We start from the raw sequence: 25,998 nt of genomic DNA on the forward strand, positions 1-25,998 counted from the left end.
ACGCTTGAGGAAGGAGTGGCACACTGATCCTCCCAGTATCTCAGAGTAGGATGCCTCTAGATGGCGCCTCTGGCTATGGGAGGGTCGACCCCTGAGGAAAGTCCAGTGGGACCTGGGGAAGTGTTTTTGGCCCTCCAAGGGTGGCCTTGTTGAGACGATAGATGAGGTGCCTTTCTTTTCCTACACCACACGGATTGGCAAGAGACTTCAGATGGACTCGTCGAGATGGACTCTCTCAAGGGAGAGACACTGGGTGACCCAAAGAGTGCCCCGAGATGTTCACTCCAGGTTTTAGATGGGGTTGTGATCCAGCTTGCGACCAAGGAAGATTTCATACTTCTTCTGGCTGGCAGCCCACGGAGACTTGCCCATCGGCCCGTGGTTGGAGCAGATGCGAGTGGAGAGACAGTGCCATTGCTGCTCAGATGGTGTCCTGGAGACTATCCCACACTACCTATGGAGCTGTCGTAGCGCAGCGAGGATCTGGATGAGAGCCCTCATGATCATGACACGTATGTAGAGTCTTCACAGAGACCACACCTGGGGGATGGTGGCTTGGTTGATAGAGGAAAGACACGCGTTTCAGATTGATGAGATCTCCCCAACCTACCGGATACATGGTCAGAGCATTCAGAGGATTGCACTCCACGAGGCAGCCCCCCCTGACGCCCTAGCTCCTCCTCCTAGGGAAGACAATGTTAGAGGTGGTAGCCAGCATCACAGCTTGGAACATTTGGGTGGCTCGCTGCAATCTTGTGATGGGAGAGCACCCGGTGCCACCCTCGGCTACCGTGATTGCCATCTGGCAAGATATCATTTACACTCTACGGTCCACCTGGGAGCATGGGACTCCAAGCTCCAGGGCGACTATTGAGAGGCGTGCTCATTTCTACAAGGCTTGGGCTGCAAGTGTTTTCTACATCTTCACTCTGCGAGGGATTCGTTGGCTGTATAGTCCCCCCACTTGGCTATTAGCCCCAGTTCCAAAGATCCCCAGGCAGTGAGCTGGTCTTCTCTGGAACAGACTGGTTTTTCTTTCAGCCTTTTTTGATTTTTTCATACTCAGCACCTTCGGGGCTGTTGTCTTGTATGAAATCTTTCAAAAAAAGGAAGAAATCCTAACATAGCTAATTACCAAGAAAGGGATACTGCAAGCACCCTTTTCATCAAAGCTAGCACCCACAATCCTAAATAGGTAGCTTTTTCTTTACAATGCAAAGCATGTTTAGTCTTAGTCTTTTTCTTTTTCTGTCTTCCTTATTGTTATTATCATCTTACATCCTCTAAACCTATTTAATCGGAGCTCTCCTGCTATCCTCTCATGACAATCATCCCTCAAAGCAAGACCTAGCTGAAACTCCAGCAAACACTGTATCAAGCAAAAACCTGAAACCCAAAAAATAGGAGCTGACCATCACTAATAGCTTCCGCATTAAGTCGGCAATCAAAACAAGCTTTCAAGCCATTCACATCGAAGAAAATACTCTCTTGCCAAAAGAGCATTCTGCTGCTGCAATGCACTCCAGATAGCAGCAAAGACAATACTGGCCGTGCTACCAAACAAGAATGTCAGCATGACTAGACAATATTAGCACGACCACGTATTGGTTCAGTAGCACGGCCATGTGTTGGTTCAGTGAACTAGAACTTCATCAGTGCTTTGAAAACTGTGAATGTACAAAAATCTTAAGGCTATGAAAAAACCGGGGAACGAGGAAACACGTATGGGTTGCTGATGAAAATAAGAGAATGCTTCCTAAAGCTGTTTCTGAGATGGCTCACCCAGGAAATGGAATTCCCAATTTCCTCAAGCGGATGCGCTTTAAAGAAGGATCGCAAACACTTGTGCACTAGCTCACAAACTAAGACACTCAGTTCATAAAAGGAAAAACTCTCATTATGCATCGCGTGGTCTTGAGATGTGTCTTCCTGTGTCATGATTAGCTGGGAACTCGCAAGAATCTAATCGAACCCTTTGCTCTAACACACTGTCTGCTATAACAAGATCGATCCCAGATACAAGACTACCAATGATGACTAATTAGACAGACAACTCAATGTTGTCAGACAAGAAGATAATAAAACAGACTTTGCAGCTTGATAACAATTAATAAGAGCACAACATTGAAAATAGGCCCACGTGAATCAATACACTACTACCAACCTTACAACTTAAAAGTTACGCTGGGGTAACATTGGGGTAACTTCAACAAGGATGGAGTCTTCTCCAAACAAAACTCAAAAGAATTCAAGTCTGACAAAAGAACTGAGTATAAAGAGAAAGATCAGGTGGTCTTTGACACACTTACCTTCTACTTACAGCACTTCATGATTGAGGTTACATAGCCTAACAATAGAGCCAAGGCCAAACCTCCACATGCCTTTGAAGTACTACAACAATGTTGACCTGATTTCAGGTCCCAAAGTATAGTAAGAAAATCTTTTCAGCAGCTGTTCCGTTTTGTGAACTCATCAGATTCTTAATCAATACACTGCTTAACCCTCCAGACAGCTGTGCGCATTTCTAAAAATTAAAGGTGGGGTTTACCCATACGCTCTCCTCTGCGGCCAATAAATATCCATTCTGGTGAGTCTTGGCTTGTTCATCAGTGGGCACAATAAAGAGTGCATTGGATAAGCGTCCAAACATCATGAGAACAAAGGACCATTAGTAGATTTGTGTCAAAACACATCACATGACTTTCCTGTGTAATGACCCATGGATTGGTTTTTCTGATTGAACTTCCGTACTGAGGTGCCTCTCATCTACCACCAATGGTAGACTGAGCAGAACGTTTCCTACCTCTGTTTGAAAACTCCAAAAAATCCAATTTCCAGGCATCACATTGGCACTCAGACACACAGGAGTCGTCTGAACCAGAAATCAAGCTTTGACTGAGCCAATTATCAAAGCTGGAATTTAACGTATACTTAATAACGAGGCCTTTTGCTGAGGTCATACAAACCCACAACACTAGTCTGACCTTGAACACTTCCTGTGAATGTACCTGTCACAGTTGCAGATTGCTGTTGATAACCGTCAGCAAGTGGTACAGTGGGCTGATCATAGCCTGACAAACCAGTTGTGGATTGCTGCAGATATCCTGTTGTAGCAGCTATCGGTTGTTGATAAGAAAGGGCTGCAACAGACTGCTGCTGATAGAAAGAAGCAGTTGATCCTGGCTGATGCTGATATGCTGTAGCATTGCTACTTTGCTGCTGCTGAGCAGCCAAACCCATGGCTGACTGCTGGGTGTAGCCTGTTGTTGCAGGTTGGATGTAGGCTGTTGCTGCCTGCTGCGAGTAGCCTGTCACAGACTGCTGCAAGTAGCCTGTCTGTGCCTGCTGCAAGTAGATTGAAGCTGCAGGTGCAGCCTGTGCATAATTGTAGGCTGCCTGAGCAATCAGAAAAACCAACAGCCATGACAGATAAGTATATCGGATGTCCTACGAGCTTTCAGAGAACGTTTGAGTAAAATATATGTAATCAATCAGATAAAAGTGACTTGAGTGGAACATAAACGTGTTTAACATGCACAGATATACCCCCACATATTATCCAATGCCTCAGATATGTAAGGCAGTTATATATAGATCTTAATGTAGATCTATGCTCAATATCATGTAAAAGGAGCTATATCTCAGAGCTCCTACCTTATTTCAAAATGAGCCACATTTTGCCCTACCTGATGAGCCTGTGAGGCAAATTCCATCTGGTCTGCTGTTCGCTTCTGTCCAACATCCACAGTTGAAGCTTGCTGCAAGAACCATCCCATAATATCAGCATCTACTTAGATGTTTGAATAACCAATCTCAGATATTGCATTATTTCTTCTACAGTTCAATTGATAGAGGCAGTGTATCTCAGCTCTGGCTTGGTGAAGTTCTGACCTGTCATATGGATTGATTTTTTACATGAGGTAGTACAAACTAATTATTTCAAGCCTAGTTTAAGCATGACATCTTGCAACTGAGTCCAAAAACATGTTTATTGAGCATAATCCTCTGAAAAGGAAAATAATGAATCGAAGAAAACAATGAAACTACAGAGACATCACCTCATTATATGCAGAACCAGACCCTGCAATTCCTGAATAGGATTGTTGGTGGGCATAGCTTGCCTGCATTCAGATTAGAGGAGAATTAACATGAGATGATGTGCACCACTGTTGATGTTAGTATCATACGTTCTTATACCTGCACTTTCACACCTGTTGATAAGCTGCTTGACTAGCATAGTATGCAGCCCACTGAGCTTCATAGCTTTGCTGTGCAGCAGCAATTGTTGAAGACGTTGCTGAGGCTAATGCTGCGGCTGCTAATGTTGTTCCCGCTGGTCCTGCAGTTGTGGCAGCCAATGTTGCTGCTGCTGTGTCAGATTGAGTTATGCCCTGCTGTGCCTGACAAGCAGCACCAAAATACATGATATATCAACTAAGACTCGTGTTATGCTTATATGTCCAAACTAAGCTACATGAAACACATATTAGATGATGAGTACTTACATGTTGCTGATAATAAGCTGCATACGCCTGTTGTTGGGAAGTATCCATTACCATAGCACTTCCTGCAGCTGCTATAGAAGCCGTCTGAATTTGCTCCTGTTGCTGCTGTTGCTGCTCCTGACTGTATTGTTCAGTATGCCCTTGCTGTACATAAGGGAGCTGTAGCTGCTGTTGTGTCACTTGCTGGTAAGGTTGCCCAGTAGTTTGCCCATGCATTTGTGATGATTGCTGACTATATTGCTGTCCATATTGTTGAGTAGAATTACATTCTTGTTGAGCATCTGTGGCCTGGACACCAAACAGAGATTTGCCACAAATATAATCACCAATTCTTCCGCATTGAAACCTATTATATGAAAGGCGCACACCATGTAACAGCAGAAAAATGATAAAACACTGAAGAACACACATCCTTTATAGTCCCTCGGAACTTTTCAAGGGTGAATGTGGCTGTAATGTGTAATTGATTCCTTAAGTGGGACATCAAAAGTTTCAAAAATATGAAAAAGATCCATTAGTCTCTCACAATTTTTGCTTATGTGCAAAATGATCAAAACTTGTTAGTCACAATAATTCATCTTCATAGCATTACTGCATTGTGGGGAGGTGAGCATGTAGGTAAGGCAAGGCTCCATGACCAAAAGCCAATCCAAGGAGAGCCCAACTGCTTCAAAACAGGAGAAGTTTTCATCACGGTCTAGTTAAAGGTAATCCAGTCAGGGAGAACAGCATATTCCCGGCCGAAAGGGCACCCTTGGTGGTCACCATGTACAGCCCATCAAACTTATGTATCTTTGGAGATATGCACCAACTTGACAGCCTCATCACAGCTGAAGGCCTGTATCTAGATGAAACCAGGAACATGCCCAAACTCATCGTCTAAAAACACAACATCGTTCAGTTTCAATCTTATGATAGTCACTCATAAGGTTGAAAACCATATACTCCATCACGCATAGCAGGGACTAGCTACCATGACATCCCCACTGACGTCATCAGCGCCCAACAGTGGGTGTAGACCATAGTATAAACATATGCTCTCACACATACAAATCCACACACCCACACATACTTGAGCACCCATTTATACAATGGTCTTCATCACAGCTGAGGGCCTGGCTATAAGGTAACTTCAATAAAACTTTCCTGATCAGCACCTCACATCTGCCTTATCAACCATGATCATCTATGAATAGGACACATAATAACCAAGTCATACCAACACCACCTCAGGCTGACACCTGGAGCATATCTAATCTTTAATCGCAACTCATCCATATACTCTCGGCATTCCTACTTGCATCATATCGCTTCCCCAAGTAACTTTTCTACATAGAAAATTAATACTTCTCCAAGTAACTTTGATACTATTTAACGTAGAAAATTAGCTATCAAAGAGAAATCTTACAGCCCTTAAAGGACAGTTGTAAGAGCCCATAATTGCAAACATTGTAAGATGATGAACCTTTGCAACAAAACAAAAAACATGCAGACACAGACAGAAAAACATCACCAACACAATAAGGTGGGGAAAAGCAGTAACATTACCTGTGCCTGCTGGGATGCTTGCTGATAGTATATGTCCTTGTAAGAACATAGAGCATATAAAAATTTATATATATATATATATATATATATACCTTCATAAGACTATATCTTTCCAATCTTACAAAATGGTTTTTTGTAAAACAAGCGAGAACAAAGGAGACTGAAAAGAGACAAGGGAAGGAGGGGTATGCAAGAGACATGGAACAAAACTTAAAATAAAAGAGAAAAATCAAAATCAAAAGAACGTAGTAAGCAAAGCTACCGTAATGTTTACAACAGTACACAAGCATATAAAATTAAGTCAATAATTGCTGCAAATGTTTCCTACTTAGTTTCAACATGAAGCAGACACATTCCAGGTCACGAAGGCAAATGCAGAGAGCTTCAGGACGTGCCTGAGTTGTTTGTGGTGGCAGCATATAAGTCTGAGGTGGCTGCGAGTAATTGTAAAAAGGTTGGGCCTGTTGTCCACCCTGTAAATGCAAAATGTCATATGATTAGCTTAAAACCAAAACAGTACAAAATAATGAAGAGGAAAGATGACAACTAAAAGATAACTTTCCTTTAACCTGGCCTTAATTTTATCTCAGAGCCAGAATGGGAACTAACTGTATCATCTAACATTTTTTTTTCGCAAAAAGTAGTGCTAGTTATATTGCTTGAAAACGAGAGTACAAGAAGGCCTAAAAAGGCCAGCGGGCTGTAATCACAAAACGGATACAGCCCGGGGTAACAAAAATAATTACAAGCCTCTTAGGGCATAATCATCTGAGTGTGGACAAACAGCCATGGTGGGGGCGAGTAATGCCACTGAAGACTCTGAGCAGAGTGCTGGAAGAAAAGCTCTTGATGGTCCCAGTCGCGAAGGAAGCGCCATCTCTTCTCCTTCCCTGCCCGGGAGTCCCCCTGACTCTGATCCCACTGACCCTTGAGCGTGTGAATGATCGTGCTCCAGATGTCCGCTAGGGTCTGGGTAGCAGAAGAAGCCTGATCTCCTAGGGTCTGCGTGCATCTGGAAGTCCAGATATGCCAGCCTACAATACTCCCTATGATCTCCCAAACTGGGCGCCGAGTCATCGCTCCTGCATCTGTCTCTGTCAGATGCCAGGGGAAGCTTTCCATGTATGCCCAGGTGGCCTGCGTGATGAAGAAAACTGGAGAGAACTCGTGAGCCAAGTGAAGTCCCACCTCGGTGCTGCACCAGCAAAAGGCTCCCCAAGTGACCGGTCCTAGCTCGGGTGCAGCCCTCGCTAAAATCCCCATGACTCACTTCCACACTATCTGAGCATGCGAACAGCTCCAAAGGCAGTGCTTCAGGGATTCCTCTTCCTGAAAACACATTTGGCAGTGCCCCTCCTGCCCCATCTGCCTCAGCCAACTCCCAACTGGTAGCCCCTTATGGACCACCATCCAAAGAAAATAAGAGATCTTCCTCGGCCGCCAGTTTGCCCATAGAGTCTTCCAGAATGTACGAAGAAAGACCAGAGATATCCCTTGGGCATACCAGCTATGTGCCTGGGTGGGTAGCCTGCGCTGGAGAGCCCCAAGAGCACGCCTACCGGTACGCGCACTATATGAGAAGAAGGGGGTAGGGTTCTCTGAGGCCTCATGGTGGCCAACGCCACTCCCCTGGGTCCCACTCCACTTCTGTCAAGGAGCGGCCCTCCCAAATCCAGAGTCTCCAGTCCTGGGCCTACACAACCAGGGGTTCCATATGCCACGCTTCCGCTTGCAGCCCTATGATGCGAAGGCGCTGCCACGGAAGCTAGGGGTCGATCACAGCCTCTCTGCTCTGGAGACGACTACCATCGGCAACGGAGAAGAAAAGAATCGAGGAGTCCGAGAAAAGGCCTGCAACCACAAAAGGAATGCCGTGGGGTGTGAACTACCCTAGCCACCTCTCATCTCCTGGGAGGACCTGTCTGGTGACCGTGGGAATCCTCCAACCTACAGGAATGGCAGCATCAATCTCCGCTCGCCGAGCCTGGATCCCTCGTGCCGTACCTATTGCTGCTGCCAGCTCGTCTGGGCCCAACTGGCTATAGACGTCCCTCCAAACCCGGAGCGAGCGCGCAAGCCCACGCGCCCAGAGCGCCCATGGGATATGGGACCTCTCTCCAAGCTGGCGACCTGTATCATCTGTCACCTGGCTGCTCCAAATCAGGGGATGTCTGTCCCCCCAGCGGCTAGGCAGAAAACCTCTAGCGACAATCTCACTCGCTCCAGTGACTCAATATCATCCTGCACATACAAGGCCGTGTCGTCTGCATACTTGGAGTCCAGAAGCTCTACATCGTCCCTGATAGGGAGGCGCATCCCTCGAAGACCAGTGGTACGGGCTCGTAGGAAGTGAGCCATGGCCTCCGCAAAAAAGAGGAAGAGGTAGGACGCAAGCGGGCAGCCCTGACGTACCGAGCACTCGAGGGTGAATCTCTCCCCCATCCTGCCACTGATGATAACCCGATTGGAGGCCGATCTGTAGAGGCTAGCAATACCTCTAATCCACTCGTCTGGGAAACCGAACCGAGAAAGTGTGCCCTCCAAGAAGGGCCAGTCTACCCTGTCATACGCCTTCTCAAAGTCAAGAAGGAGTATGGCTAGGTGCTGGCCACTATGCTGGGCCCACTCCGTCGCCTCTGAGAACGTGAAGATGTTGTCCAAAATGCTGCGATCCTGGACAAAACCAGTCTGGGTGTCGTGGATCAAGTCATGTAGCAGGGGTTGGATGCGGCTACTGATCATCTTGGCGAGGATTTTATAGGCAGTCGGAAGGAGGGTGATAGGGCACCATTGTCTGATCTCCTGACGGTCCCCCCCTTTGGGGATGAGGCAAATCAAGCCAGTCGCAAGGCTCTCTGGCATCTGTCCGCTGGAAAAGATATGCTGGAAGACTGCAAGCAGGGGTTGGTGGATCTACTCCCAAAAGGTGGTGAAGAAAGCTCTAGAGAGCCCATCCTCACCTGGGCATTTCTGCCCATCAATATCTCTCACAGCATCCTGCATCTCTGACACCGTAAACGAGGCGAGAAGGGCCTCACTCATGCTAGGCTGCACGAGCGTCGGCGTATACCTCCACACCTCCTCCCTGCAACGGTGGGCGCGAGGGTCTGGGGACTCCTGCTGGAACAGGGATCTATAGAAATCTGTCGCCAAGTCCCTGACCTCGTATGGATTTGTCCTGACACTACCATCCTGCGCCCTAAGAGAGCGGAGCTGCTCCCCTGCTAACCTCTGGCCATGAGTCTTGAAGAACTCTCTGCACATCCTGTCGTCTTTCCTAGCCCAAAAGGACTTGGAAGCGTGGAACGAGAACTCTGAGCGACTCTGGGTGATCTCCTCTAGCATGGCTCGGGTTCTAACCTCCTGTCGTTTGAGCTCCTCGGAGCCTAGAGAAGACTGTTGCATCCGCTGTATCGAGGAAAGGTCTCGTCTGAGGCCCCTCTCCTTCGCCCACCACTGCTGCCTGACCAGAGTCGCCTCTTGCTGACAAATGAGACTAGACTCGGCAAGAACCTCAGCTACCTGAGCTGCCATATCCCCCATGGGGTCCCAATCCTGCTCCCACAGGTCCACTATCCTGCTGCGAACCGTTGCTCTGGAGTAGATGGAGTCTGGGATCCGGCACGTGCGGGGAGGTAAGGAATGAGAGGCTGAGTCCGGGGCATGGTCAGAGAGGGTCGTCCCTAGAACCACCCCTGACTCCACCTCTGCCTATCGCCCAATCACTGACATAGAAACGGTCCAAGCTCCCTGTCCACCTGCAAAAGAAAGGCTCTCTCCAACTGTCCTGACCTCCCACAGCGAACAAGGAGTCCCACTCCGCTTGCTCCGCCTGAGCTATACCGAGGAACTCTGGGCCCCGTCCCTGCTGATCCTCTAGAGTCTCAAGGTTATTGAAATCCCCGCCTACAATCCAAGAATCCATCTCTGGCAATAAGTCTGTCAAAAAGCTCCAGAAAGCGGCTCTCCGTCTAAGGTCGGTCGGGCCATAGATATTGAGGATGCCGATGCGGGATCCCTCAATATTCAAGCCCACCCAAAGCGCTCGTTCTGGGATCAAGGTGCCAAAACCACACACATGCTATACAAGAGAAGCGTCAATGGAGGTACAGACACCTCCGCTCCTCCCCTGCTCGCCAATCGAAGGTTCCCAGTAGTTGTGGGAGTGCCTTGTGAGGACCTTCCCACACTTACTGGTCTGAGAAGCCGAAAGCTTGTGTTTCTGTAATAGGAGCACATCTACCCTTCCCACCAAAGCTGGCTAGAGCTCTTGTCTGAGCACCATCTTCCTAGGGCCGCAGGTTCCAGATGAGTGGAACCCGTTGACGTTCCAAGAGATAATGCGTATACTCATGAAGAGGAGAGATGGGCCACAAACAACTGTCTGCTTGCGGTCGATGTCGAGGTGGTCGGAGGATGTCCACTGTGCAGACGAAGGCGCTTCTGTGAAGGTTTCGAAGGTGAGGCCGGATCATCGGAACCATCCTCTAAAACCTTCAGCAGAGGGGAAAGGCCCTTCGTCCCATGGTGGTAAGCTCTCTCTAACCAACTCCAAGCCTCCGCCAGGGAGATACTGTAGAAGCCCACTACCTCTGAGGTCCTCCAAGGGCGGAGCTCTTCCGCGTAGATCCACTCCAGAGGCGATCGAATGATGACCAAAAGGCGGAACCGTTTGGCGCTGTGGCGCCATCTCAGACGAACGTCACCCTCCTTCCACTGCTGCTGAAGAAGCTCCGCTGCTCTGCTACCAATCCAGTCATGTACCTGCTCCTGGGACTGATCACGAATCGTCTCCCAAACATTTTCATTCGTCCATTGCTCATTCCCGTCACTAGTGATAGTGAAGGAATAGCTAGGACCATCATGGGGGGCGAGGACGGACACCTTACCCTCCGCCCCCTTTCGGAGGAAGAAGATGCTGATGTCTAGGCATGCAGGGAAGGAGCCAATACCAGCTGCATCCAAGTAATCCCAAGGTCCTGCTCGATAGAACTCCAAAGGTAGAGCTCTAGGAGCTGCCCTTGGGTGGGGGGATGAAGATGAGGAGTCAGAACCAGAAAGAGGGGTGCTGGTCGTCGGAAGAGCTGGGGTGGTGCTGGCCGTCTGCGGGGAAGGGCCTCTCCCCTCCACCGGGCCCGGGGGGGTAGGCGCGCAAGAGGTCTGTGCTAGCTTCGGGGCCGCAGGAGGAGAGGGCGGTCCCCGCGGGATCATGCTCGAGGGAGAGGGGAGGGCTGAAACCAAAGGTGCCGGGGGGGGTCCCAGAGGGGGGGGAGGTAGGGGAACCGAGGAGGAGGGGGGAGGAGAAGGGGAGTGGGGTGAAAGATGAGGAGGAGGCTGGCTGACCTTCTCCTTCCCTTTCTCCTTCCCCTTACCGGGCTGCTGCTGATTGGTGACCTCAGGGGTCTCCTGCTAGAGAGGGGGCTTTTTGGTTATTGTTTTGTTTCCTTTCCGTTTCCTTTTGATCTCAGTCCAGCCTTCCCCTTCGTTGTCGACGCCTAACAAGGGGGATCCTGAGTTGCTTGGCTAGGGGCCATCGGAGGTTCTGTCCTCGTGAAGCGAGGGCAAGAGCGCGCCTGGTGCCCGAAGGCGTGGCATCTCAAACACTGATCTGGGCAACCAGTGACCATAATGCGCTGCGTCACCACACCAGGGGATACTCTGCGGATCTAGGACTGCCACTTTGACACGTGGCACCCCTTGGGCTAAGTGCGCCCCCAAGTCCTTAATGATCGGGCGAAGCTCTGTTGCGAGGCCTGGGAAGATGAGGGTAACTGGATGGCGGGGGATGCGGAAGCGGGCATCGAAGTCCGCTACACTGAAACCCCTATACCACGGTGTCACCACATTGTAAATATCCTAAGTCAAAGTATAGTTGACCATTTATTTGATCATAATTAAAGAGTTTTATATGTGTTAATTATGGTCAAAGAGTTATTTTAATGGTCAAAGGATTGACTACGGTCAAAGATACTTGACTCTAGTCAAGTAAACCTGACTACGGTCAGAGAGTGTTGACTTCGATCAACAAGACTTGGCATGCGCCAAGAGGGTTAACCCCGGTTAACCAAGATGTGCCAACTTCGGTTGGAGAGACTTGGCTATAATTAAGGCGCCTCGACCCTTGGCCAAAGCTCCTTAATTATAATCAAGAGTGTTGATTCCGATCAACCAGAGAATAAATATATATTTTTATATTTGTTAGGTGTGCACATGTGTTCAGTGGGGACGCCCACCGTGACTAGAATTAGTCCACAGTGTGTTATTTGCATGCAAAGCGCTAACAATTAATGGGTGCTATGGTGGTGCGCTTTAATTAATTGTTGCAGGTACTAGGAAGAATTATTTTTCCTAAGCGTAACGGGAGCCTGACAAGCATCTAGGAGGCGGTTCGTGTGACCGAGAGCTTTGAAGACTCCACAATGGCCCTTAGTGGCATGTAATAGGACTTAGTCTAGATTTAGACAAGTGGCATGTTGCCAATTTGAATTGAGCTTGAAGCTCTTGTAATAAAGTGGATTTTTCACGTTTTGAAATGTAGAGAGGTTACCAGACAGCTCTACGCTGAACTTCTGTAACAGATTTTCTCTCATGAATAAAAAACTTCGGGGGGGTCCAGCCCGATGTTTTGTCCTGGGCCCTAGTGCATCTTCAGAGAGAGGGAGTGAGGGAGAGCTTATGAAAGCACAATTACTGTCTTTTTGAGTGGAAATGGTTGTCTTTCAGTAACGAGTCGGTTTTATTGGTATCAGAGCTCAGCCTCCTGATTTTCTAAAATCATGACGGTCTTGGAAGCACCTGGAGAAAAGCCTTTTTTAGTATCGATTGAAATTCGAGCACGAAATGACTGTTCAATAGGATGCCAGTGTGAAATCACGAATCGGATAAGGGGCAGATGCCTGGAATGGTAGAACTGTCGTGCTAGGAATTGTAAACGCCTGTAAACTAGACTAAATCGAGGGAGCCCGTATCTAGGAGCAAAAAGGAAGATGGCGCAACGACGTATGAGACCTGTTCGTGGGCTGGATTAAAGTCTCGAATCATGGTCGTGCTTCACTGACGTAATAGCACGCAAATGATTAGGCGTAATGTTTGAAGTGGGGTGCGAGGTGCTGGCGAAGGCGTGGAGAAGGTGCGAAGGAGCAGCGAGTCACGCTATCGTTCTGGTTTGGCCAGTGGACGGAAAGCTCTGCTAGCTCCGTGACGCTGTGTCCACGCGATCCTTGGCGATGCCCTCTACGCTAACGCTTCACGAAACTGCGAAGGTGACGCAACGTCCACGTGGATGCTGACGTGGCCAGGGTGCCAGCTAGGTGTACACGTGGCAGATGAGCAGTGGGCTTGATGACGTGGCAGTCCATGCTGGCAGACAATTCAGCAGATGATGTGGCAGCCAGGTGGCATGCACGTGCAGGTGCTGATGTGGCAGTACACGTGGCAGACAGCGCAGTAGCTGACGTGGCTTTGACACGTGGTAGGTGCTGATGTGGCAGGGCTGACAGAAAGTTGATGTGGCAGATGCTGACGTGGCACTGACATGTGGCAAACCAGTGGTTAAATTAACTCTGGTTAGTTAACCCTGATCACAGGTCTAGTTAACTTGGCCCAACTAGACCAGTCTGTTCACTGTAACTAGACTGTGACCAGTCCAGTTAGTCCAGTTGCAAACTAACCAGACCAAAACCAGTCAATCTGGTTAGAGTAACTAGACAGTTACTCCATCTGGTTACTGTTCTTTTCCCAAAAAAAAAAAAAAAAAGAACAGTTGCAGAGACTGTTTCTGCTAGCAATTTTCACCTGCTTGTCAGACTTTTACTGTCAGAAAAGCAGCAGAAAAACAGAGAAAGCAGAGAAAACAGAGAAAGTAGATTTCTACTGTCAGAAAAGCAGCAGCAAAGCAGAGAAATCAGAGATTTGCAGAAAAAGAGTATGCATGCCTTTGAGTAGTGAAAAGAGGGAAAAACAGATGCCTTTTGAAGCCATCTGCAGCAGCCAGAAAAGGGCAATATAGTTGTTGATGCTTTGGCAACTGTGTGGGTATATGCCTTGAATTGACAGCCAGTACTGGCATAGATTGTGAATGCAAAACACCTCTTGTTGAGGTATTTTTCTGTTAGAAAAGCAAAGGTAGTTGTGCATCAGTTACCTACACGGTGTGTGAAATCTACAGATCCCAGAATATGGATCAATCACCTATCCAGTGGGATTCACAAGATAGGGATGTACATCCAAGACAGAGAAGTGTGCCGCAAACTCAACAAGAATTTGAATAGATGGTACGCACTCGTATACAAGAGCTGGAAAATCTCAAAAGGGATCCAAGGGCTCAGCATTTGTTTCAAGCAGAAGCTATGCCTAATCCAGTATATGACGTGCCAATGCCAGAGGCACACTCTCGTGTACAGCCTGAGAAAGAGAGATCTCATAGGAGACGGTCCCATAGTAAAAAGAGATCGAGGCATCATCACCCATCCCCTAGTCCATCACCGTCTACCTCGAGTTCGACTTCTGTGTCTTCTTCTTTCTTATCAGATAAACCATCCAGGAAAAGAAGAAAACACAAGAAGTCTAGAAAGAGAAAGACGTCCAAAGAGACCAAGGAATTTAAAGAGGGAGGAAAATCTGTCAAGTTTATGACCTACAATGGACAGTATGGTCATACAGACAAAGCATTGCAGTTCATCAGACAGTTTGATGCTGCATTCGGTACAGAAAAATTTTCAGAATCCTCCAAGTTAAGAATGGTCAGTTTCCACTTGACAGCAACAGCTAGTGCATGGTGGAGTGCACAGACCACAGATGGGTCAGCCCCAAGGAAGTGGAAGGACTTCAAGAAAGCCTTCTACCAACAGTTTATGCCTAAACAGTTTAGAGACCATGTTCTTCAAGACTGGCACAGCTTGCATATGGATGCAGGAGATACAGTGAATGGGTACAACCAAAAGTTTTGGGATGCTTATTTGCAGGTTGCACCTTTCAAAAAGATCTCCAAAGGCACCCAAATGAGAAAGTACAGAGCAGGTCTCACTCCAAGAATTCAGGCAGTAGTGAATGCTTTGGGGGCAAAGAATATTCAAGACCTTATGCATTCAGCTTCAGTAGCGAGTCTTGTGCCGCTACAAGATCCATCTACAGTGCCATCCTTGCATGCAGGACGTGCTGATAAAAAGCAAACTGATTTTCCAAAATCAGAAAAGAAAGAGTACCCCAAGGCTGAAAAGAAAGGGTTTCAGCCTCAGAAGCCGAGGGGTACTCAGTTTTCAAGAACTTATAAGGGCAAATCTCTATTCACCCCTGAACAGATAGCGGAATTCCGTAGAGATGGGAAATGCTTCAGGTGCGGCAAAGAGGGACATGTGGCTGCCCAGTGCCCAGAAAAGCCTTCAACTTCGAAGGGAAAAGAGGCAGAGAAGCCACGAGGACCGCAAAAGCCAATGGCGGGGGGAATTCCTGACGTACTGGGTCATGCTTTGAACCCAGAAGAACGAGAATTGCTGCTATCATGGGGCAAAGTTAGAGACCAGCAAGCGCTAATTTTATTTGATCCAGGGGCTACTGATAATTTCATATCAGAGGATCTAGCCCTGAGGCTGGGAATAAAAACGGAGGAGTTGGGCAGGGCTTTGGATTCCGATCAAATGTTCTGTGGGAATCCTGTGCCAGTTACTCCCTTGATAGGGAAGCTCCGTCTTCATGTTCAGAGTTATGTGGATCAGGAAGACTTCTTCATTTCTCCACTAAAACATTATGATGTAGTTTTGGGAATGCCTTGGTTTCACCGCAAGGCAGTGAAGTTGACTCTTCCTGAAAGAGTGCTAGAGTTTGTGCATAGGGGGAAAAATCAGCGTTTATTGCCAGGAATGAAGGGGACACTATCCCCATTGTATCTGATGTTTCATGTGGTAAAGTAATAAAGTCTGCAATTTCTGCGTACATGGTTTTTGTAAAAGAAAAAGGGAATGAAATGCATGCTGAAATGAATGATGCGGACAAAGATAAGTTTCAGTTTCTTATAAACTTTAAAGATTGCTTTTCTGATACTTTGCCAGGGGAGTTACCCCCAGAGAGACCAGAAGATCATCAGATAGAGTTAATGCCTGGTAGTGAGCCACCAAACAGACCACCTTATAGAGTCAGTGCGACTCAGAGAGAGGAGATTATGGCTCAGGTACAGGATTTGCTGTCCAAAGGGTTGATTCAGCCCAGCTCGTCTCCTTTTTGTTCCTCTGTACTGTTAGTACAGAAGAAAGATGGTTCATTCCGTATGTGCGTCGATTATCGTGCACTGAACAAAATGACCATCAAGAATAGATTCCCTATTCTGCGTATTGATGATGTCCTGGATCAATTAAATGGAGCTTCAGTTTTCAGCAGGATAGACTTAAAGAGTGGCTATCACCAAGTGAGGATACAGCCTCAGGATGTGCACAAGACAGCATTTCGCACTACATTCGGGTTGTATGAATACTTAGTGATGCCTTTTGGGTTGACAAATGCTCCAGCCACATTCAATAGAATGATGGATCGCATCTTCCGGAAGTACAGGCATTTTACGGGTACTTTCTTTGATGATATCTTAGTTTTTTCTAAGACAGAAGAAGAGCACAGAGAACATCTTGCTATAGTGTTTCAAGAGCTGAGAAATCATCAGCTGTATGCAAACAGCAAGAAAAGTGAATTCTTCTTGGAAGAAATCCACTATCTGGGGCATATAATATCCAAGAATGGGATACAAATGGATCCAGCGAAGATCCGTGCCATTCAAGAATGGCCAGAGCTGAAAACTGTGCATGAAGTTCGAAGTTTCCCAGGCCTGTGTTCTTACTACAGAAGGTTTATCAGACATTTTGCTGATATTGCAGCTCCATTACATGACCTTACTAAGAAAAATGCAGCCTTCACATGGGGATTATCACAGAAGAAAGCATTCAATACACTCAAGGAGAAGTTGACTACAGAGCCTATTCTGGTAGTCCCGGATCTTTATCAATCTTTTGATGTTGATTGCGATGCTTGTGGAGAATGTGTTGGGGCTGCATTGCATCAGAATGGTCATGTAGTAGCCTATGAAAGCAGGCGACTTCGGGATGCAGAAAGATATCTAGGAATCTATGAGAAAGAGTTATTGGCTGTAATTCATGCCATCCATACATGGAAGCACTATCTTTTGGGTGCAGATTTTACTGTCAAGACACATCACCAAAGTCTGAGATACTTTTTGACTCAAACCAAGCTTTCCGAGAAGCACATGAAATGGGCAAACATGCTGTCAATGTATCATTTTCAGATTGTCCATACTCCAGGAGTTCGGAACAGAGTGGCAGATGCTTTGTCCCAAAGACCCCAGGTCAATAATGTGACTATTGCTTATCATCAGGACCTGGAAGGCATGAGGGAGCAATATGCTCATGATTCAGATTTTGGTGAAATTTTACAGCAAATGCAAGAGGGGCAATCCACCAATCACTATTCCCTGAAAGATGGGTATTTAATGAAAGATGATTGCCTATGCATCACCCAGGAAATGAGGAAAAAGATTTTGGGGAAATGCCATGCACCTCCCTTTGCTGGACATAGAGGAATTACAGCAACAACTGTAGCACTAGAGAGGTATTTCTTTTGGCCAGGGATGCGGAAAGATATACATCAGTTTGTTACTGAATGCCTTACGTGTCAGAAAATGAAGTATGATAGACGGAAGGCACCTGGCCTACACAGAAAGTGTATGCAAAGTTATCTCCCAGATACTATGGCCCTTTCAGGTTTACAGAAAGAATAAATGAGGTTGCATACAGATTAGCATTGCCAGAGCATTGGAGGATTCACAATGCATTCCATGTGAGTCTTCTAAAGAAATTCCAGGCACCAGAGCCTACAGAACCAGTATCAGAGGATCCACCAGAAGTGGATGAGCTGGAAGAAGTCCTTCAACCAGAGCAAATTATGTACCATACTGTACGTAAAGGCCCTCAGAGTAAGCAATTTTACAGGTATCTTGTAAAATTCAAGAATTATACGGCATTAGATGCCAAGTGGATGGACGAAGACATGTTATCCGATCATCCACAGCTTTTGGATGTTTACAAGGAAGCTTTTCAGTTGAGGTCAACTGAATAGAAGCCGAGGGGATGTCACCACAATGTAAATATCCTAAGTCAAAGTATAGTTGACCATTTATTTGATCATAATTAAAGAGTTTATATGTGTTAATTATGGTCAAAGAGTTATTTTAACGATCAAAGGATTGACTACGGTCAAAGATACTTGACTCTAGTCAAGTAAACCTGACTACGGTCAGAGAGTGTTGACTTCGATCAACAAGACTTGGCATGCGCCAAGAGGGTTAACCCCGGTTAACCAAGATTTGCCAACTTCGGTTGGAGAGACTTGGCTATAATTAAGGCACCTCGACCCTTGGTCAAAGCTCCTTAATTATAATCAAGAGTGTTGACTCCGGTCAACCAGAGAATAAATATATATTTTTATATTTGTTAGGTGTGCACATGTGTTCAGTGGGGACGCCCACCGTGACTAGAATTAGTCCACAGTGTGTTATTTGCATGCAAAGCGCTAACAATTAATGGGTGCCATGGTGGTGCGCTTTAATTAATTGTTGCAGGTACTAGGAAGAATTATTTTTCCTAAGCGTAACGGGAGCCTGACAAGCATCTAGGAGGCGGTTCGTGTGACCGAGAGCTTTGAAGACTCCACAATGGCCCTTAGTGGCATGTAATAGGACTTAGTCTAGATTTAGACAAGTGGCTTGTTGCCAATTTGAATTGAGCTTGAAGCTCTTGTAATAAAGTGGATTTTTCACGTTTTGAAATGTAGAGAGATTACCAGACAGCTCTACGATGAACTTCTGTAACAGATTTTCTCTCATGAATAAAAATCTTCGGGGGGGTCCAGCCCGACGTTTTGTCCTAAGCCCTAGTGCATCTTCAGAGAGAGGGAGTGAGGACGAGCTTATGAAAGCACAATTACTGTCTTTTTGAGTGGAAATGGTTGTCTTTCAGTAACGAGTCGGTTTTACACGGGACCATAAGGATGATCTTCCCACCCACAGAGGTAGGGGACCGTCTGACCATATCGCTCGCAGCCTGCGCCGAGGAGAGCTTGAGCCAGAAGATACCACATCCCATGAGTGCGACCTCCTCAATGTGGCTGTCCTCAAGGTATAGGGTGGACTGCCGCCAGTCCCTGATGTCTGCTCGTGAAGGGGCATAGCCAATGACTCTTCCATAAACGGAAGTCTGGGAAAAGTCATTGGCAGCCTGCTTCACCAAGGAGACCTGATGCTCTGTCAATGTTACGCGGTAGGCTGAAGGAGGGGGGGGGGGGGGGGGGGGTCCGTCTAGGCCACCGGTTCCGGGCTTACGGCCACCATACCGAACCGACAAACTGCGAAAGCTCCAAAAGGTGGGGGAAAAGAAACGGCAAAGGCGAGGGAGGGAGGAATGGAGGCGGTGGAGGGGAAGGAAAGAAGGAGGGAGGGAGGCGCAGGAGGAAGCGGGGGGAGGAGAGACGGCAGCGGGGAAAGAGAAAAGGCGAAGGAGGGGAAAGAAGGGAGGAGGGAGGGAAGGGAGGGGAGGGGGGGGGTGTGGCAGCGCGGCGCGAGGCGGAGGCGAAGAAGGAAGGAGGGGAGGAAGGAGGGGAGGTGGGGGGGTGGCAGCGCGGCGCAAAGGTGGGGGAGGGGAGGAAGGGAGGCGGGGGTGTGGCAGCGCGGCGCGAGGAGGGCGGCGGAGAAGGAGGGTGGCGGCAGCGCGGTGAGAGGCGGAGGAGGGGAAGGAAGGGAAGGGGGGAGGGGGCCGCGTGGCGCGAGGGAGGTAGACGGGAGCCGGGGGGGGGGGGGGGGGCTGGGAGCATTCGCACGAACTCTACCTCCGTTTGTGCTATCACTAGAATTGTATCATCTAACATAAAAGTGATCTTTCTTTTTTCGGAGTATGCATGCCTACAGTTCAAGCATGACGACTTTCTGCATATAAGCCAGTTAACATGAATTTTCAAACAGATATCTGAAAAGCCTAGCAAACAGACCCACAAATTGCAAAATAAAACCGTACACATGATGTAGAGGAGAAGTATAAGTTCCATCCCAGAAGCAAACTGCATTGACAAACAATTGTGAAGGGTGTTGGGACATTTAAAAAAATTGCTCTCACCCAATTAAATGACTCATCTTCTACTCTCAGGGTGAAGAAGATCAAATGTCATACCTTTTGTCAAAAAGAAAGGTCATTGAGAATGCTTGATGCCTAACGCTTTGAAAACTCTGTTGGTCATGAGCCCTAGAGACTTTCTTGGCAACATGTTAACCACTGCTTACAAATAATATTTTCAAGTTGCAAAGGCTTCCTCTAGAGGTCACTAGTTACAAATCAAATACATGATTAATTGCAATTGAGTAACCCATGGGGCTACATGGTATGGGAGATCTAGTCTTATGAGGTGATCCTTGCAACGATCTACAGTTGGGTGGTGATGCACCAGCCTACACCATTTGTGTCCCTATGCTAATGCTCTAACCTTTGTCGGTTTTGCAAGTAACGTGAGATATGAATCAGCGTAGTATCTCCTAGTTGGCTGACGCTAACCCTATAGGGGTGTTTCAATAAGGGCAATGGCAATGAAAAACCGGCATCACCAGCAAAGGACGACGGGAAAGAGGATACATCTTTGGGTTCCAAGAAGAAGAAGAAGAAGAAGGTCAAGTGCTTCTACTACAGTAAAATGGGGCATTATGCCAAGGAGTGCAGGGAGGAGACAAGTGTCAGGAAGGATGGCAGCAGGAAGCTGATGAGAAGACAAAGACCAAGAGTAATATCATCGATGAATTATTCCTCATCATCTAGGAGATTCTGCTGATAGCCAAGTGGTATCCGGAAGTGATCAGCGGGGACATTCTGTTTCAAGAGGAATCAGTTCTTGCTGTCCAAGGGGTTTGTCAACATTCATACAGAGCCAAATTCATATGTTCTGCAACAAAAATCAGATTTGGTCATGCTTGTTCTTGATGTCGATGACATCATACTCGCTGGCAGTAATTTGCAGCAAATTGCAGCAATGCAGTCCATCTTTTGTTAGACTTTGGAAAAGGGAATCAAGCTGAGTAAGCATGATACAGCTGAAAAGTTTGATGGCACATTGTACAGGCAGTTCGTGGGCAGTTTGATCTACTTATGCTCCACACGGCCAGACATTGCCTATGCCACAGGGCTTCTTAGCCAGTTCATTCATTGTCCCAGAGTCACGCATTGGAATGCAACAAAGAGGGTTCTCATATATGTACAGGGTACACTTTCCTACGGGATGCATTATGCTTCAGATGGTGACATTTCTCTGAGTTGCTTCATCGACTCTGATTGGTCAGGGGAGATCGATGATCACAGATCCACTTCGGGCTATTGCTTCTCATTGGGCTCAGAGTGCATCTCATGGCTCAGTAAGAAGCAAGACCGCGTGTCTCTCTCCTCCAGTGAAGCAGAATACAAAGCTGCAAATTCAGCCAATATCGAATGTATGTGGTTAAGGAAGCTCCCACATGACTTGCATCATGCTTAGGATGGTGACGCAACACCAATCTTTTGTGACGGCCAGAGTTGCATTGCTATAGGAAACAATCTTGTATTTCATGCTCGCATGAATTTGCAGAATGAATGAACTGTAAAGAAGAAGACACATAAGAACTCATGTGCTTCGCTGTGGGTGACAGATAATAAGGCGGGATTGGGTTGGAATAGCCCCATCCTTTGTAAAGAGCATTTGTTGTTTATCACTGAGCCAAAAGGTTGATTACAATTGTGGCCATAGGTGGAGAACTACTCCAGGAAGGGGTCACCCTTCCTATTGAGGATGGGGAACACAGACAAGATGGACTACTACTCCCCTCCTCCCCGCTGCTATCCTAGCTGAGGACCTACTATGGCTGGGGTTGAGCTTTTGGCTGAAGACTGGACTCCCCTCAAATGAGGGGTTTGGGGCCTTTTATGGGCTGAGAACCACTAAGGTTGAACTGGTTGGCCCTGCTTGGCTGGTCCACACCAGCCATTGACCAGGTCAGTTAAAAAGTCAATGCATTGGGTTTTCGACAAAAAGTCAATTCTGTGTTTTTTACCTGCTTTGTCATCTGCAGGCTTTGGCTGCTGCTGCTCCACCCATACCTGCTACTGTTGCACATCTGCTGCCAACGAGGCAATCACGCCATGGGCTTGCAAATGGCCATGACACACATAGCACCCAATATTATCAAGCGAGATGCACCTCAAAATATATAAACATACCTTCTAACAAAAGCACACACCTTCACACATCACATATGCACGATCATCCATTCAAACACAAGTCTTCATATTAAGCTTTATCAGAGCTCTGTAGGTGAAGAGGGTAGATTCGTCCACCATGAAGGCTCTCATAAGAGCTAGTCTATATGATTTTTGTAAAGTTACAGGGAAACAAGATTCTTTCTTTTGAGTCTCTACAAAACATAACAGAAAGCTTCGAAAAAGTAGCTCATCAGCAACACAACCAAAAGATGAAAATAATCACATTACCCTTCCTTTTTAAACACATTCAAATTTTATCTTGGTTTCCTCCTTTACTCTTTGGGTGGCATGGAATTGTAGTTAATGTACTCAAGTTTGACACGGGGACTCATCCTCATTGAATTTCTAAGTTTAGTGTTGATTTGTAAACTAGATTCTAACATTTTGCAGGATATACTACTTCAAATAGAATAGGTGGAAGTTTAGCACAATTCCTTCTTCTTGTGGTATTTTACATGCCTACCACAGTAATAGTGCCATGTAGAACAACTTTGAGGTAAAAATTCTCACTTTGAATGCTTTGGTCAACTTGGTCCAACTCATCAAAGTTGTTGAACTAGGTCCAACACGGCCAATATGAGACTAAATGTCTTTACATCATTATATATGAGCAAATTTTCCTAAACATGCATGATTCAGGACTTATCCGTTCCCCTACCCAATCTCTCATTTGCTTGCATCTATGATCAGTTTTTGATAAATCATTCCAATGCACCAACAAAACTTTAAACAAGGTCATTATCGAGGTCCCAAGGTTGGTGCAACTGAGAAACATCACCACTTGCAACCTATATAATGAGCAATTGGGACTATCATTGCAGGCTCCAACCATGCAAATAAGTCAAATTGGACCTATTGAAACAATTCTATACAAAGTATACATAAATTCCAAGTAACTGAAAAGAATTAACAAGGACAAGAAATGATTCCCCTTCGATGAAGGGTTTTGATCCCACTCTTTATATGGCACTTTGCAGGGTACAAAAAGACTCTCGTCTCCTCCCAAAACGTACAATCTTCTTCAGCCCACATTCAGCTACAACTATCGAATAGAGTAGCACTAGGCGCATATTGCTAGAAGGCAAAAGATCGAGATTCCTTGAGGGACAGCCTGTTGGCAGGTGCTGCAGCTCATGTGGATAGCATAGAGGGTGTCTATCATAAAATCCCTTGCCAATCCTTCAAGGACCTCTTGGGCCCTGACTCACTGTGAGCTGTTCTTAGCTGCTCCATTTCCTTATCTTATAAAGTGCCCTCAAGCTGATGGCATACCCCTTTTTTTTTTTTTTTTTGGGGGGGGGCAGCTGTCTCATTGCCTAAAGCATGTGTAATACCCATAATAGCTTTAAAAACAATTGCATGGTTCAGGCTGCCCAAGAGGAAGGGTTAAACTCGAGTTAAATGGCAGCCCTTACTTTCATTTTAACTAGGCCAACACAAGCTCTAGAGTAATTGATGCTGAGACAAAGCTATTGGAAATGGAAGCAAGAGTGCAAGAGAACACAAAGCTTAAGGAAGCCAAAATGGAATTGCAGCAACAACAAAAAGAGAAGACTAGGATGGACCTTAACTAGGGTCAATACATGTGTGGTGACTAACTCACCAACAAACTCAACCTCTAACTGAGGTTAGGGGGAGTGAGGTTAGGGGGAGAAAACCTTATAACGACAAAAAGCATCCCAAGCCCCTTATTACATTGTCTACTTCCTTAGAGATATGAATCTTTCTAACACCCCATGCAGTGACAATGTTACCATGTACAAGAAAACTATCAATCACCAATTGGATATAAGTTCAACTTCCTGCGGAAAGACTCAAACTTTGGAGAGGTAATGCTTTGGTGAAAAGATCCACCGCATTTGTGTAGGGCACAAGACAAAGCTTATATCCCGCGCATGTAGCCACTCCCTGACATAGTCATAGTGGATTTCAATGTGTTCCCTACGAGCATGAAACACAAGATTCCATGCCACGACAATGGCACTCTAGCTGTCAATGAGAATTGGAGTAGGCTCCTCCAATGATGCATGAAAATACGCCAACAAACACCTCAACCAAACACACTCAACTGTGGTTTTGAAAACTGCCCTGTACTCAGTTTCACAGGATGAGGTAGCAACCATAGATTGTTTCTTGCTCAGCGAAATGCATGAGTGTCATGAAAGAAACAATCGCCAATGGTTGACTGCCTAGCATCAAAGTCACCAGCCCAATCCGAATCACTGTAAGCACGTGCAAGTCACCCCCCTAGGCAATAAGAAAACGAGTACCTTGCAGATATCGGAACACACTCTTCACAGCCTGCCAATGGCACACTGCATACCCAATGTCGGCCCACGTCCTGGCTGTAAATAGTGGCATGAAACAGGTCGCTGGCATCATGGATGGACAGCTTAAGTCCAAGGCTCCATAGGAGTTGACTACGGGGGAGGTGCTCAGGAGCAAGAGCAGCCCACTCTAAACCAAGTTTTGGAAATGGAAGTGAGCCTGCAAAAGAATACAAAGCTAAACGATGGAGCTGTAGAAACAACAATGAAGGGGAGTCATAAAGACAAACCCCTAGGATGCTAACTAAGATCAATACATGTGTGGTGACTAACTCACCCAAAAACTTAACCTCTAACTGAGGTTAGGGAGAGAAAACCTTATATAGGGCAAAACTTGCCCCATTGGCCACTGCCTTAGACTAATGAATATGTCTAACAAAAACACGTCATTAAGGAGTAGGACTCCCTATTGAGAGCGGCTTTAATATCTAATAGGTGTGCTAGTAAGAGTTGCTTCAGGGTGGGTTTCATCAACTTGGACCCCATTATTTGGGCATATGTATTTGGTTGCATCATTTGTCATGATCCTATATCAGCTACATAGGAGGTAGATATCCTCCAGCGCTGCAATCTCCATTGAAAAATAGATGAAGCAAAGAATGAGGCAGTCGTAAGAGCCAAAAAAAAGATTTCTCTTTGCGGCAAGGGCACAGAATGCAGGTGTCAAGATTACATTAAGTGTGATTCTCGATCGAATATTTACGATTGTCATGGAGTCTAGCAAATCATGCCCTGTTGTCATTCTCAGTCAAACATTTACATTTGTATTAAGTTAATTGCATTAAGTTACAATTGTAATGGAGTCTACCAAACCATGCCCTGCTGTGATTCTGTCAAATATTTACACTTGTAATGGAGTCTAGCAAAGCATGCCCTGCTGTTAACAATGTCATAACACTGCAGACACTATACACATATTGTATTAGTGATTGTGACCCTCCATATCGAGGGAGGCTAGCATAGAAGCTGCCTACTCACTTATCCTGCACACAGGTTCAGTGTCAACTCTTACAGTAGAGAGATTGCAGATGTTATACTCTTCATAACATGTCTTATATCTTAGATTTAATTGTGAGATCACGCCCTGGAGTGCTTGGAAAATAGACATAAATTTGTTAGAGAGATTGCAGATGTTATACTCTTCATAACATGTCTTACATTTTAGATTTAATTGTGAGATCATGCCCTGAAGTGCTTGGAAAATAGACATAAATTTGTTAAGCCAACAAGTTCCATTAAAAATGTTGCACTGGAAGAAATCAACCTAGAACCACTGTTATCAAAGCGCTGAACAAA

General features: G+C 46.3%; 1 protein-coding gene across 6 annotated transcripts in view; it reads right to left on the minus strand.

Annotated features, from left to right (window-relative positions):
• Positions 1-2,101: 2,101 nt before the first annotated feature.
• The window catches only part of LOC147899045 (uncharacterized), a 48,529-nt gene continuing 24,632 nt past the window's right edge, over positions 2,102-25,998 (minus strand). For all 6 annotated transcript variants that reach the window (XM_087378138.1, XM_087378141.1, XM_087378140.1 and 3 more), the window contains 6 exons: positions 6,449-6,526; positions 4,506-4,793; positions 4,212-4,400; positions 4,059-4,121; positions 3,687-3,758; positions 2,102-3,396 (listed from right to left, as the gene is read on the minus strand). In XM_087378138.1, the coding sequence (XP_087234264.1) occupies positions 2,932-3,396; positions 3,687-3,758; positions 4,059-4,121; positions 4,212-4,400; positions 4,506-4,793; positions 6,449-6,526 (1,155 nt within the window). In that variant the 3' untranslated portion in view covers positions 2,102-2,931. The remainder of the gene's footprint in view (positions 3,397-3,686; positions 3,759-4,058; positions 4,122-4,211; positions 4,401-4,505; positions 4,794-6,448; positions 6,527-25,998) is intronic.

This window comes from Dipteris shenzhenensis, chromosome 8 (assembly GCF_047967505.1).
Source record: "Dipteris shenzhenensis isolate YYH24624 ecotype China chromosome 8, Dip_SZ_1.0, whole genome shotgun sequence".
NCBI lineage: Eukaryota > Viridiplantae > Streptophyta > Polypodiopsida > Gleicheniales > Dipteridaceae > Dipteris > Dipteris shenzhenensis.